At 40.3% G+C, this 16,093-nt stretch overlaps 2 protein-coding genes across 2 annotated transcripts; one reads left to right on the top strand and one right to left on the bottom strand.

Moving 5' to 3' along the window:
• Positions 1-291: 291 nt before the first annotated feature.
• Positions 292-1,540, bottom strand: LOC119741284 (the record flags this gene model as incomplete). The annotated part of the gene is made up of 2 exons (XM_038217038.1): positions 292-949; positions 1,303-1,540. Coding segments are annotated over 2 exons (561 nt in total), but the record flags the coding sequence as incomplete, so codon positions are not given.
• Positions 1,541-2,842: 1,302 nt separating this feature from the next.
• LOC119741803 lies at positions 2,843-15,207 on the top strand. The gene is made up of 2 exons (XM_038217701.1): positions 2,843-3,049; positions 7,818-15,207. The coding sequence occupies exon 2, from the start codon at positions 7,854-7,856 to the stop codon at positions 11,328-11,330; it is 3,477 nt and encodes a 1,158-aa protein (XP_038073629.1). The 5' UTR covers positions 2,843-3,049; positions 7,818-7,853; the 3' UTR covers positions 11,331-15,207.
• The last annotated feature ends 886 nt before the right edge of the window (positions 15,208-16,093 follow it).

The following is a 16,093-nucleotide window of genomic DNA, read 5'->3' as shown; positions in this document are numbered from 1 at the left end:
CTAAATCTAGAATACATCGGATGTAGGTAGGTAAATCTTGGCGTCGTTATAATTTTCGTTCTTACGCAAGTACGCGATGACTCAGAAAAAAGTACTCGACTACAACACTGCTCTGTTACAGCGTTTAAGTGCGTACGCGTAATCGGATAAGCTTTGCTTGACAACCGGCACGCTTTCGCGTTCGCAACCACACGGCTGTCCGCGCACGGGATCACCACACACTCGCGAGGACCCCTTCAATGTTGGAACCATTGTGCACGCTATTGTACAAAGCAATTGCCTTGTGACGGATTATCTGAACAAAAGCTAGCACAATGCTTTCGCTATTTATAAGGGGGCCTTCGTGATAGAATTGATAGCATGCCCAGATTGGTTTATAGTTGCCTGTTAATAAGCATCACGATCTCTTGTTCTGTCTGATTTGGGAATTTTTAAAAAGTTGTTCTTCTCATTATAAAGATTAAAATGTAAATTGTTATTGCTACCTTTTGTATTTGGAATTGAGCAATAATGTTCTGTATTTACATTTTCTGCTTCACTATGTGAGTCGTCTGATTCACCACTGTCGGGGCTGAGTTGTACTACCCCCTGCTGGTTCTAGTTCCTCCCACCACTGCCTGCCTTTGCTATCCACAGTTGCGTCTCCAATGACCTGGTTTCCCGCAGGCGAAGCACAAGTCCGTTGGCTTGGGTCCTGCGCTCCAAGCTGAGGTAGCCCCAGGCATGAATCTACGGTTTGGCTGAAAGCTTCGAAAAAGCCTAGTGCCAGAAGTAGAAGGAGAAAACTGCTCCACTGTAGCATTTTGACGTTGACGCTTGTTCGCAAGCTGACTGCTTTTCTGAAGGCGTTTTTTCCGTACCGCCCGTGCTTGAGCTTGTCTGATTCTTTTGTCATCCTCGGAGTCACTAGCGAGCTCGTCACTGAGGTATTCATCTACAGCTGTCCAGCCTGTAAGAAGGGTATAGCGATATAGGTTAAAGAAATGTACTTTACGCATCGGTGAATCTTTAGTGTCTAATCTGTCAATGCAATTCTCGTTTTATGCTAATTGTTTCGTAAAGATTGTCACCAAAAGCCCATTAGGCTCTCTTGAATACATCTTACAGAATTCGCAGTATGCCTCTATAGGCATTGCTTTATAAAAACAATTTCTACTATTTGTATTTGCTGAATAATAAGCTAAGTTTAAACTCATCATCAGCTCAGGTATTCCAAGCTTGGCAAGTACAAAGGAAAAAGGCTGAGCTAATTACAAAGCATTTGAATGACAATATATTATTATACTCTGTCCATCCACTAACCTGCGTCAGATTTATCGGCTACTAGTCTTATCAGCTTGTTTCGCGTTTTTACATCTGCAATGACCTCTGTCACCAGGGATTTTGCTGACCCACCGTCGTCTTCTTTGAGACAATTTTCTGCCCTTCCTAATTTCTCTACAATATCTGCATTGAAATCATATTGGGTTTTGTTTCCTTTGAAGCGAAAGCTCAGCTCCGAAGCTCGCTTCAGCTGCTGTACTTGTTCCGACGTCGTCTGTTACTTACGCTCGCTGTCTTTTTTGAATGAGGCGAGCGAGGTATCCAAATACCCTTTGAAATCTCCCAATGCTGCTTTGATGGTATCTCCGACAAGTTTCAGGGAGACAGGCGCTTCTTGTGCAGAAGAAGATTGTTCATTTGAGGACATGGTTGCTCTATCGAAAATTAGGCACGAAAAAAGAACACACACAAATTTGACGTGCGTACTGCTTGCTGGTGAATTCGGTCAGTGACTTAAACACGCCTGTTCAACCATACCGTACTTAATGTCACACTCCGCTGACTCAATTCAAATGTAAATTCTCGCTTTGGCTAACCCAAAGAAAATATATTTAATGCTTTAACACTCGGAGTAGGTATTGAGGAATAGGTATTGGGGAACATATGCACCCTATTGCCCCAAGCCTTGGCCTCTCTGCACTTAATTCCTTACATGTCTGCCCGCAAGGCGACATGGTACGTGTTTTGTGAGAAAATACAAACACAAATATTTTTCTTTTTGGCCTCTACAGGGTGGTTAAAAAAAGGACACCCACATTTGACAGCAATTTTCACTTATTTTTAAAAATTATTTTTAACTGTCGATTAGTAGCTATTAATGTACTGGCCTTTAAGCCAATGTGACGAAACAAATCGTTGCATTTGCACATTTTGTCGTTGAGCTATGTTAATTTGAACATTTCATGTGCGAAACCTGTTTGTCCATGGAGGTATTCATTCCCTTCGCTTGACTGAACTCAGCTATCGGAGCTTTATTTGAAAGGGCATGGCATTTGATTGTTATGTTATGTAATGTTATGCAACAATGAACTTAAGCCGACAGCTCATTGAGTAGATGATCTTAACACTGACATGAATAATTGGACAGCTTCAAAAAAAGTTACCATGACAAAATATATTTTGGTGGGAAGGTTTTTTCAATTTTTATGAACTACGAAAACGTCAAATTTACATAGAATAACCCGTGGACAAGACTGATTTTGGTGTTATGTATTCAAATTAGCATGATATCACTATGTGTGCGACTTTCACTAATCTTTTGTCACCATGCATAGTTAAAGGCCCATACTTTACTACTATGTGAACAAATATTGAAAATAAGTTCATTAAAGTAGGTGAAAATTGCTGTCAAAAGTTGGAGTCTTTTTTTTTTTACCACCCTGTATAGGCGACAATACTCCATTATGGAGGGATGTACTCAATGGAAGAAGAAGGCCTATATATGCCAGCAGCATATCCGCAGCCATGCATGGCCAAGTTCCCATCAATGACTTCTTTGTTTGCAAAGTTGTTTGACCTCCTAACTGGACAAGTCGTTACGTGCTGATTTTGCATGTGCACTTGTATGGACGCCAGCAATCAGCCACCTTGGTCCGCCAGAACATCACGCTAGGCCTATGATGACGTGCATGTACAACTGGAGTGGCGTGGAGAGCTGGTAAAACTACCCTTGCTGATGAAGGAATATTGACAGGGTCCAGGTTCATAATTTTACCCTACAAACCAGGTACTGTTTGATAACTTTTTAGTACTCTGAAATGTAGAGAAACACGGCAGGTATATTTGGTCGGTTTAACGTCTATCCGCCAACGTCAGATTCCGACCGATTCCGGCGTTGTTTTGGGGGTCCGGGCATGGTTGAAAGTGTAACTTTTTGAAAATCTAACGTCCGTAACATATGGTCAAGTTATGACGTCATGCAGTCTTACCAATTGCTTGAATTAAGGTCAGTATTATGGTTGAAACTACATGTAAGTGCAAGTTATTTAGACGTCAAAACCTGACCAACTTATTGCGTCTGTGTGAGGTCATAAAAGTGACCTCTATCTGACTGGTTGAAATAACGTCCTATATCACGTAATTGGACAATATTTCACAAGCTGCGTTGACGCGATTCTACCGCGATAGGTTGATTATGCAGTGAATGGTGTGGGGCATAATAAACGTCCGTACGTCGAACTGCAAGCCGAATCACACTGCTACAAATGTCCCTGTTATTTCTGACAGAATTCATCTTAGGTAATTGCTATTGCAAGGGCTATGTAAAAGTGCATAGATTCGTAGATTGTTCTGTGCGACAACAAAGTGCGATTTGCATTTTCCCATGACATTGTACATTGATGGGGCGCATTTTTATGTACTAACAGGGCCTATTCTGCGTTACCACATAGTCAGGTGGCTTACTCCCAATTTTTGACAACATCGTGGCCGACAGGTCAAAAGTACCACACTTGGCAGATAGCTTCTTATAGCCCTAGAGAAGAATTTAGAAGGGTTGACACCTGAAATTATTTTAGGAAGGGGCCTAATTTGCATAAATCGTAGATAGCCTACCTGCCGTGTATTATTTGTTCCCATATTTGGTGTATTTTTGATTTTTTGATATTTTGAAAAGTATATTTTGCTGATTCTACATACACATCCTTACTTCCATAACATTTTCTAGAGCATAAAATTGACTGAATTATTATGAGGACAAAGTAATGACGATCCAAAATGGCTACTATTATACCCTTTATAAGTTGCGCGCATTTACCTTGTCTCCAGAAATCATCAAGAAGCCTTACCAGACCTCAGTATTGATGAGCTTCAAATTCACCAAGTTGCTTAATTGCACAGTTACCCTATTGAAACTTTATGGAAAATCACGTGAACCTCGATTACATTGTGATATTCAGCCCGGAAAACAAAAACGTAGGAAAAACGAGGTGTCCGTAAATTGGGCTAAAAAGTAGGTTGCCTTACGTGGGAGACATGAACAAGTTCAAGGAAATTCCCAAAATTGTCGGTAAGAAAACGTTTTGGCTTAGACATAATTATTTTAAACAACAATAATCTCTTATTTTGGGGGATTTCCTTGAATATGTTCAAGTCCCCCACGTTAGGCAACCATTCGCCTAATTTTTAGCGCAATTTACGGACACCTCATATTTCCCCTTTTTTGAGTTTTGGGCTAAATATCAAGATGCTATCATTTTATACATGATTTCCCATTTATTTTTTGTAAGGGTAACTGTGCCAGTAAGTAACTTTGTGAATTTGAAGTTCTTCAATACTGACGTTTGGCGAGACTACTTGATGATATCTGAGGAAAAAGTAAATGCGCGCAATTTTAGGGTAAAATTGTAGCCATTTTTTATCTTTATTATGTCCTCATAATCATCGGGTCTCTGATATGCTTTAGAAAATGTTACTGAGGTGAGGATGTTTAAGTAGAGTCCCCACAAATATATGTTTAAAAAAAAAATTAAAAATAGAAATATACCAAAATATTTGAATAAATATTCTAAACGGCAGGTATTGGAAAATGAAGCGTTTGAAAAAAATTGTATTGAAGAGATTATTGCCTTTTGTCACCGATTCTCTAGATGAGTACCAGTTTGTTTACCGTTCTCAGAGGAGTGCAGAGGATGCTGTACTTACATTGCTAATAGTGAGGCACCTTAGTGAAAAAATCGTGACACATGTGGACAAAAGCACAATTTGTCACCAAAGCATCTCCATGGTATACCTTTTCGAAAAAAAAGACAGACGCAAAAAGTTTGATGATGGGAAGGGCGTGTATGACGTCATTATGACGTCATCAGCTAATTATTACATGAAAATATATAAATTGATAATAATCTTCAGAACTACAAGCATCACAACAACAAATGTGGTATCAAATTAAAGGGGACAGCAAGCTCTTTCATTTGAGTGGTATATCATGGGAATGGAATATAGTAAAGGGTGATTTTGTGGGTCAAAAAACCTTATTTTGGTCAAAAGACATGTTTTTTAGGCTAAAATCATGGATTTTGGGTAGTCACATTGACACTTTGTTTTAACATGCAAACAGTATGTGGTATTGTGAGATGTTGTTTTTAAGTTCGAGAGAAAAGTTCAAATTCTATGGCAAAAGAGTTTTTGTAATTGATTATTAGTATCTTAAACAGTGTTGTAGTCGAGGCCACAACCTCCGAGGCCGAGGCCGAGGCCGAGGCCACAACCTCCGAGGCCAAGGCCGAGGCCGAGGCCACCACCTCCGAGGCCAAGGCCGAGGCTGAGGCCAGCTATCAAAATACGTTTTAAATAAAATATAAATCACTAAATCAAGGCTAAGATTATGTTGGAGTTTTAACATCTTTTTAATTGAATTCACTGAGTTTTGGAGTGCCTTGCTTATAAATGTACAGCTTGCAATGGGTTTCCTATTGTAGGGAGTCCGGCGAATATTATTTATTAAAGAAAGCAATCTCAAGTTTTGTATCACTGAAAAGCAAATTACACAACAAAATCAATGGCGTTTGAATCAGGCTCATAGGTGTTTGCCCTTCGGAGATACAACAATTTAAATGGCCAAATTTCGAGTTTCTATTCTGTAAGATTTACATCATTCACTTTTAGCATATTTTAGGCCAAAAAAAAAAAGTCTCCGGTTTCTGGTATGCGCGCACGTCGCCGTAGCCATGCGCGTCGGCAAAATGAAAAAGTTTTTTTTCAACGGAAAGATGATGTCTCAAAACCGCCAAACTCACTGGTTTGACTGGAATCCTGCTACTGCACAATTTTAAAGTGTTTTAAGATGGGGTTATGATCGAGAATAAGCTTTATGCGGCCTCTCTGGACTCCCATATATTTGCACTAAGTTTAGTCGGGCACCATTTGCAGTCATCAGCCGACATTTGAAGCAAAAAAGTCAGGTAAAAAAAAAAAAAAAAGCCGCGTCGCTGCACCACTTTTTGGACAAGCTCCATACCAGAAACCGGAGACTTATTTTTTTTGGCCTAAGAGATGGTAATTGATTTTAGGAAAAATAAATCTCCAATTACACCAGCTATCATTAAATGCGAATGTGTGGAAGCAGTGTCTGTACATACAACTACTTGGGAACTGAAATTGATGACCAATTGAAATCTGACGCACCTAGTCAAAATATAACAAGCTGCAAGGCGTTTGTGTTTTTCTGCGCAAACTCAAGTCTTTTCACGTTGATACAACTATTTTACAACTGTTTTACCAGTCCATTGTACAGAGTATTCTCACTTTCTGTCTTGTTTGTTTTTACGGAAATATGAGGTGCCAGGATCGGATTAAGTTAGACAAAATAGTTAAGCAAGCCAGTAAAGCTATTGGTTTACAACAAGAGTCTCCAGAGGCATTATACAGGTCTCTTATGTGCAATAACATTAAGACAGTTCTTTCCGACTCACATCACCCGTTACATTCCAACTTCCAAACCAACTCCAGGAGTAATCACTTTTTACAACGAAGGATCAGGACACGGCGATACGGCAGCTCATTCGTTCCAGCAACTATCAAATGGTACAATGAGCAACTGGAACGATAAGCTGTCGTGTGGCTGACTCTGATCCCTCATTGACGTAATGTAATAATGTTTATATATGTAGTAGTTTTTTTTTTTTACATGTAATTACTGGATTTATATAAGTTTGTGGTAACTATATTGCATATTACATCTTTTTAATTAATGATTGTATGTTTTTATAACCCGTTTCTCTGTCAAGGCACTTTTAATTTCCCTCGTGAGGGATAATAAAGTTCAATCTAATCTAATCTAATATAATTAACGATTTATGCAAAGGCACCCTTCCCAAATGAATCTGCCAAGCTTGGTGCTTTGGACCAGTCGGGCATGATTCCGACCATATGCCACCTGACTAACAGAGATTATTTTGTAGACTTCTGTGTGTCAACTGAGGGCTTTATATATTTTTACAATGAAGTTGTACATTGACGGGGTGCATTTTTGTGAACAATTAATTATTTTAATGACCAGGATGGTTTGAAGCCAACATAATATCCCAATTGCTCCAAGTAATCTCAACCAAAGAAAAAGGAAAGTGGGGCTTATTGTTAACATGTTTTAATAAGTGGAGCTTTAATTCGGTGAAGCCCACTTTTCAAAAACGGGCGGATGGTGTGGGCATACGTATTGCAACGCTAGCACCGTGCGTCAACCAATCTTTGACGACTTTATATAGGCCTAAGTTGTGAATTTATTTTGATAAGAAATGACGCCTAGCCCGGCCGTTGATTGGTCGAAAATTCTCAGCTGACCCGATGATGTATAACGTAATGTGGAGGCTTCCTCAAAGATGTCGATAGTTAAAGTTTGCATAGGGCTTATAATAATTATCTCTATGTTCTCGATTTATGATAAGGGTAATTTTTCTTTATTATTTATTATTTTTTGTTTTACTTTGGGTGATCTTCTCACTTATTTTCACTTGTGCCATTCTTTTCTTTTGGGTCTTTTATCCCCTGCTGTGCAGGTATACAGCTTACGCAACTCCACGACGAGAAGCAGCATGGCTACAGTGGTACTGTTTGTGGCAGTTTGGTGGATTGCCAACATGGTTGCCACTATATCATCAAAGAAAGCAGCGAGTGGCATCAAGCCTGACGCCACTGACAGTCTGGCCACTTGGACAGGAACAGCGGCCTTAAAGGATCTCAGGTGGATTGAATTGACAATGCTACAACACCTCTTTGGGGCGCTGTTAGCCAACACGTGGCTCCTTGTATTCCGTCGCAAGTCAGTCTTTCCCAAAGAAAGTATCAATCCCAAACACATGCTACTTGCAGTGACTGGCAACCTAGTGGGAAATCTGGCCACTAACGCATCTTTTGCTGCAGTCAGTTCGAGTCTAACTCAAGTCATCAAATCATGTGAACCAATCTTCACCTTTGTGTTCGCACTGCTGTTTTACAAGAACAGTGGTAACTTGACCCGCAACGTGCTGTTCTCAATCATCGTCATGGTGGTGGGCACATGTCTGTTTATCTCAGGCGAGGTGTCCTTCAATATTTGGGGACTTGGTGCTGCTGTTATTTCTAACATCGCTTTCCCGATACGGAACATCTACCTGAAGAAGTTGGGTCAGTCTTGGGATGATCCTCTTCAAAAAATTGCAGTGGTTTCTAACTTGAACGTCCTGATTCTGCTTCCATTTGCGATCATGAGTATGAGCAGCTTAGATAAACTGCCTCGTTTGGAGAGTTTCACCTCTGCCACCTTCCACTTCATCTACAACGCCGCCTCCATAATGGTGCTCCAAGCATTTAGTCCTGTGGAACATGCCATGTTGAACCTCTCGAAGAGAATGTTTGTTATTCTGGCAAATATGATTGTCTTCTCTACACCGTTTACATTCTGGACAGTCACTGGTCTCTTGGTCATCTTCAGTGGACATTATAATAATCAAGGAGGCCGCATTTTCATGCAGATAATGAAAATGCGGCGATGTTTCTCTCCTGCCATCATCATCTTTGGTATTTCGTCATTTTGTTGGTTCGTGGGATTCTTTCGATCTGATGCACTCATGAACCAATTACAAATGCAACTTACACAATACCAACCGAGAGAAGTCATCACTACAGCTTGGGTATATGAACGACCGATTCCATACAATGTTGTAGAAAACATTGAAGCTTTTTTGGATAGGAATCCCGGTATGACCGTGAAGGTATTCTGCGGTACCTCCCAGTGTATGAAGGCAGTGCAAGATACACATAACCCAGAGATTACAGGGGAATTTCTAGTGCTACCAGAGATCTTTAAGAAGACCCCTCTGGAGCTCTGGTTAGCCCGACATCCAATCCACAAGATCCTGACAGGTGTTGACTTTGAAGATCACGTGTACGAGGCAGTGAGGTTAGCTCTGTTATGGCATCATGGTGGCATTCATTTCGATCCCTCGATCAAACACGGCGAGTTCACTATCCCAGGGCACCAAGAGGCTTGGGTTAGTATTGGGACAAACCTCACACAAACTAAAACACATGGAGTTCTCAGTGTGTCTCGGTTTCCAGTGCACAGCGCTTTCATTGCGAATCTTACCAAAGCGTTTTGTCGCGAATACTCTCGGAATATTACCAATGGAAAACCGCGCTCGTTGCAGAAGTTTGATTTTCAGAGATTGGTCGGTAACATGCTTCACCGATATTGCATGTCTGGAGACTGTTGTCCCACCCACATAGAAACTGAACTCGAAAGGATTTCTGTAGTTGATGCAAGAAGACGCCATTTCGGAACACTTTCGTACGCAAGCAGAGCAAGGCGATTTAAGCGCGCAAATGTTGGGGATGAGGTACAAAGTTTCCCTGGGATACAATTCTTACCTTTCGTTGACCGTTTTGTTGATAGAGATAACTTTAATAAAGCAAAGAGGGATACTCATATCCGGATGTTTTTCAACGCGTGGTATGGAGATGCAGGGATGACTTGGCCCCCACCGCGTAACATCGACCCCATCACGCTGTCTGTGCATATTCATAATCGAGTCAGGCCAATGTTCACAAAATATATCAAATACCTTCAATCTAAAGAACCAATAGGATGCAGGGATTCTGACACTCTGGAGTTTCTGAAGCAAAACAACGTTGAAGCCTTCCTTTCTGGCTGCCTAACACTCCTCATCCAAACTCCCAACATTGAAGACAAGCGTTCAGGCCAAATATTCTTGGTCGACGTGGAGAAAGCTTTTGCTGCCCTTCTCCCCCCGGATATTAAACGGAGAGCGATTCGTGTCATGCATTATAAAGGTAAGGGTGGCGGCAAATCTACCAACAAGGGACGTTTTCAAGCAGCATACAATTTGATACAAAAATACTCCAAGGCACGTGTGGTTATTACGCAACGCGTCCATTGCGCACTACCTTGTGTTGCCATGGGAACACCGGTTATTTTCATCAATTTCAATCGCATGCCCGGGGGAGGCGCAGAACGTGGTTTGAAAGTGTCGCCCCGTGTGACGGGACTTACGACTCTCTTCCACACTATAGATGCCTTCAATATGTCTCAAGAATCGATTGCGCAATGGCTGCGTGATTTCAACTGGAGAAAGCCCCCGCCGAACCCCGACGTAAGCATGCGCATGCGCCTTCGGGCCACGGACTGGAATGTGATTCGACAGGACCTAGTTTTGTACGATAGCGCTCGTAAATTTGGCCTGCTACCCCTATCACCTCCCGCCACAAACACGCCGAATCAATTAGTGTTCCATTTAATCCTGAACCGTACCAGAAACCTTACAAGCCTGGACTGGCCAAAATGGCGAACCATCGAATCGATATTTTATCATTATCCGCATGCTAGGATTATCATTCATAGTGATAACTTACAGACAGGCCAGTTTGATGTATTAACAGAGTCCGGTTACACAATTGAAGTACACGGCCTCAGTGCCAACATTGTTAATAACATAATGAAAAACAAAATTGATATCAAACATTTCCGGAGATTTGGATCCGGTTTAAACGAAGAAGACTTTGCAAAACTGGCGGTACTATTCCAATGGGGTGGGGTGTACATTGACGCAGATGTTATCCTCTTGCGACAACTCGATCTCTCGTTGATAAATACTCTAGTTTGGGGAAGTGAGAAGCAGAATTCATTCGATCTTTCATTTATGAGGTTCGAGAGACGTCATCCATTCCTAGAGACTGCTATCCTAAAGGCTTCTGAATGGCAGGCATCTCCAAAAGACGGAAATGTCTCCGCATTCGAAGCATTATTGTTTCATACTTGGTTTAACAACTTTAAAAACAGTGTGAAAGTTTTACCCCAAGGAGATTTCTTCAAGCAGTTCAGTGCCCCAAACGAAAGGGATTGCCTGCAGAGCACATTCGGGCCTGTTTTTGAATCCAGTATGAAACAAGTTCGACTGGAAGTGCGTTTCGCAAAAGTGAAGGGGTTGTTAACAAACCTAAGCAAATTGAAAAATGGAACCATTTGCAAATACTTGTTCAACTCATTTTGTGTGCTGTGTAATAACATGTACTAACGCAAGTCATGTCGAAATAGTGTGCAGCGAAATGCCATATAATTTTTTTTTAACTTTGCAAAAATGTAATTCTTCAATAGCAGCAAACTTCTAAACCTTCATCAATAACTCGGCATTCACGTCTAGTTTTACCCAATTGACGCCCTTAGAGCAAGCTCAGCAACCGTGTACACTAAAAATTATGGCCTATTGCAACAATCTAACTGCTGTGGGTAAATCTTTCGTCATCATTTTTGAAGATGATCAAAACTATAATGCACAACCTCTACGTCATCTTCCACGGTTCCAAATCAAAATAACAGTTGTCTTATTCTACTCTAATTTTCCTCAGTCATTGTCAGCGAGCAGATATCTTTTGGACGAAAATATTAGCTACACATTTGTTGTTGTTGTTGTTGTTTTTACTTAAAAGGGCGATGTTAAGCATTAGTTTGCTTTGATTCACATCAATAAGCTGGCCCTCCTTAATTTGCTGTACTTGATGTATTTCTCGACCATCCTAAAAAGTCTCACATTTTAGATGTTTTGCCTCCAACTTGGAATTATACATGTAGGATCATAATTATATTCCTTTGGTGCATTTGTTCGTTGAAAACAACAAAATTGCATAAAATCTTACGTGGGGTGTAAAACAACTAACCTGTGGAACATTCAGCACATTTTTGCGTCTCTTGACTTGATACCATTGCTGATGGACTTAAAATACACTTTTCAAGAATCCCCTTTCAAGAATTTTTTTTTTTTTAAAGATCATATGTTACACACGTGTTTAATAAAACAACATAAGATATACTGGTAAAGGGTGATATTGAGGGTATAGCGTGGCTCGAACATTCAAAATAATACCAATGCAGAGTATTCGCACAAAATGCCCAGCAAAGAGAAAAATGCCAAGCTCGACCAGCTCCAACATATCCGAGGGTTGAAAATTGCACATTTAAATGTGCAAAGCCTCTTTCCAAAAATTGAACACTTGCGTCTCTTTTTGGCAGAGCACCCTATCCACCTACTCACCCTTAGTGAAACTTGGCCCCATAGTCGTATCGATGATGCTGAAATTAACATCGAAGGTTGCACTGTAATTCGTAATGATTGTGAGGGCACACAAACCAGCACGGTGGAGTTGCATGTTACACCTCTTACTCCATTCCTTATCGCAATATGTCAGACATTCACAGTGACATCGAATCTCGCTGGATACAGGTTAAACAGAAAAACTCTAACCCGATTGTTTTAGGTGTTATTTACCTCCCATACAAACGATGTGAACATCTGCCTAATCTTACAAACGTGATGAATCAAATTACTTTAGGGTACCAGGAATTGCTCATGGTTGGTGACTTTAACCTTAATTTATGTTTGATGATGCAGAGCGTTCAAACATTGACGATTTCTGTTGTGAACTTCAAGTTAAACAACCGATTGACAGTACAGTCCAACAAGAGTCACACCAACCTCCAGCACATATTGATCTTGTTTTCTTCTCACACCCAGACAAAATTACTGTCTCAAATGTCTTCCCTCTCTGGCTAAATGATCACTCGATGGTTTTGCCTAACAGGAAAACAAATGTACATATTAAAGTTCCTCCCAAGGTTTCCGAAATAAGAAACTTTTAACACTCTGACGAAAATCAGTTTTTAAATGAGTTGTTTGATGTGTCTTGGGAACTTATTCAAACCACACAGATGATATCGATGAAGTTCGGGACATGTGGGAACAAAATAGTGTTTAATGAAGCCTGCAATGGACATGAGCCATATCGGAAAATTCGCCAAAGAAGAAATATATGGCCTTTTGGGTGACAAAACAAATGCTTGAGTTGGGTCGTAAACGGGATGCCATGAGGGCTAAAGTTCAAAAGACCTCGAAACACGAGGATTGGCTTGTTGATAAGCAATTGCGAAATCAAGCCAATAATTTGGCAAAATTCCTAAAAAGAAATTATTGTGAAAGTGAAATCAACAACAGCCAGAGAAACTTCAAGAAATTGTGGACCCTGGCTAAGGAAGCGAGGTTTAAGAAAAAACAACACTCCCTTACCATCTTGTTTGAACAAGCTCTCCTTAGCAATAACTTTAAATCCTTCTTTGTCAATATAGGTGCTGAGCTCGCTATAATAGTGCGCTTCGGGACGACCAATCAGTTTAACTATATACCCATCAGTTGGCACTCTGGATATAATGCAGATAACTTTGCTTTTTCTTCCATAACAGTCGCCTTTGTTAAAAAACAGATGAACTTAAAATGGATCCGTCTGTTGCAACATGCACTGACGGTATGTCAATCAAGGTACTAAAAGCTGCATGTCCAGCCATATGCCCATCGCTTACATACCTAAGCAACAAATCTTTGTTTTCAGGTATCGTCTCACAGAAATGGAAAACAGCCAGAGTCACTCCAATTTTCAAAGGTGGTGATCGTGATCATGTCACAAACAACAGACCCATCTCAGCTCCCTCTTGTATCTAAAGTTCTGTGAAAAAGGCTGTAAATAACCAACTTCGCGATTTTCTTGGTAAGAAAAATTTCTTTGCAGATCAGCAATCGGGCGGGGGTTCAGACCACAGCATGTACCCAAACAATAGTTCTGGATGTTGCTGATTTTATTTTGCACAACATGGATGCAGGTAGTGTGACAGGTGCTATTCTCTTGTGGACCTAAAAACGGCCTAGCTTTGACACTGTTGACCATGAAATCTTGTTGTCAAAATTGCAGACTGGCTACCGGGTCGTGGGCCTCGACCTGAGATGGTTTGAATCTTACTTTGAATCCAAGCCACACACGTAGACGGTGCTCTCTCTGATTTAGCCAATGTTAGGGTACCTCAGGGTTCGATCCTGGGGCCCTTGCTTTTTACTGTTTATATTAACTCCTTCCCAACAAGCATTACCGTTCCTCGGTGCAAAATAAATGCAGATGATACAATAATTATGTTCAGCGGCACTTCTTCAGCATTTATCAAGGACATGGTCACAGGCCTGGAACAAGTGAGCAATAGTTACATGAACACAAGCTTACCCTTAACGTTAGCAAAACTAAATTCATGCTCCTCACTCGTCAGCGACTATCACACGCGTCAAGGTTTACAGTGTAATGTTGGACGAATGTCTATCCTAGTCTGCTCAAATTAACTTCATCGCTAAGAAAATTTTCAATAAAATTGGTTTTCTTCTACGTTCTGCTAAACCTTGCCTCCATTCCACATTTAAAATGCTTAGTATAGTAGTGTCATGGTCTTGCCTTTATTCGATTACTGTAGCGTTGCGTGGTCCGGTTGTTCAAACGGTAATACTGAGAGGCTTATGAAATTGCACAATCGCCTCGCTAGATTAATCCTCACTGCTGATTATAGGACACATACAATTATAGCTGAACTTCATGAGGCCCTCTCATGGACTGCACTCCCTCTTCGCTGGCATTATAACAGAATGTGTGAAGTTTACAAATGTATTAACAAACTTAACCCGCACTATCCCAACTCTCGTTTTGAGGCCCAACTCATTCAATAGACCTGAGACCTAATGACGCAATGGCTTTGTTTACATATGCGCTCTCCTATGGTTGCGAAGTCGGGACGCCAGACAAAGTGGGGATCGACCGTCTACCACATAGGAAAGCGCACATGTAAACAAAGTGTGACGTCATTAGGTCTCAGGCCTATTGGCACCCAATCTCTGTCCAATTGCTCAGTATGCATGTCCTAAGTTCCTATAAGACCAATGCAGGTAAATGCACTTTCCAATGAGTTGTCCTTGGGATGGAACAAGTTAAACACCTCACATAGTCGAATCACTATCCAAGTTTGAAAGTTCTCTTATTACTAACTTTAATCGCCTCGGTGCTATGCGCCCCTCGGGTGTTCAAACGTCATATATCACATCAGTCAACAATTGTTTTGTTATTATACCTCTGTCTTGCATTCTTTGGATTTTGATGTAACAATCACGAAAACAAACAGAAGTAAACACAACAATCATGACAGTCGAACGTCAACTCACATGCATGTCGCGTGCTCGAAACAGCTGATCGTCTGCTAGTTCGCTGCTCCCACTCATGTGTGAAAACATGGTAAAAATAGCGTGGGTACCAACGATACAAGCGTTTCACACCGTACGTACCGTAAATAGTCATAGCACACTCCCTGTGGGATATCACGTACGTGATATCCCACAGGGAGTGTGCCATGACTTTTTATAATCTTAACACGTGATCGTTCTAGGCCAATGAAAATACAGTATTCAAGACAGAGGTATAACAATACATGTTGTCCTTCTTATCTCTCTTTCATTGATTTATTGTTTTAACCTTTTATTTTTGATTTAGTTTAATTGGTTATATTTGTTTTGTATTTTATATTTCTATTTTATATATCTTTTAACATCTTTTTATGCATGATTTTATATTATTATTTATTTTACCATCATTTTAGTATAATTTGATTATTGTTTTAACTGTTTTAGTTCTGATTCATTCATTAAAAACTTACCTTTTGTCCTGTTTTTGATATTTTCCATGCATGATCGTGATGGCTCTATTTTTGAAATGATGATGTTCCATAAAATTGTCTACATTTTGTATTATTTTCTCTTAACTATTAGAAGTTTTCGGGGGTGTAGTTAGCTGTTGTGTTTGTTTCTAGCTCGTTTGATTTCTAATTTTAATATACTATGATTCCATTCGTTCAGAACTTTGGTTGTTTCATTATATTAATGCCTTTTGTGGTTACAATTTATAAACATTCATATGTATTTTTCTTGCT

This window comes from Patiria miniata, unplaced genomic scaffold (assembly GCF_015706575.1).
Source record: "Patiria miniata isolate m_02_andy unplaced genomic scaffold, ASM1570657v1 HiC_scaffold_5, whole genome shotgun sequence".
In the NCBI taxonomy this organism is placed as follows: domain Eukaryota; kingdom Metazoa; phylum Echinodermata; class Asteroidea; order Valvatida; family Asterinidae; genus Patiria; species Patiria miniata.
Note: the sequence above shows the minus strand (reverse complement) of the source record. Positions and strands in the feature narration are given on the sequence as shown.

What these genes read in the sequence shown, in the direction of transcription:
- LOC119741803 (XM_038217701.1), top strand. Translation starts at nt 7,854, where the DNA reads ATGGCTACAGTGGTACTGTTTGTGGCAGTTTGGTGGATTGCCAACATG.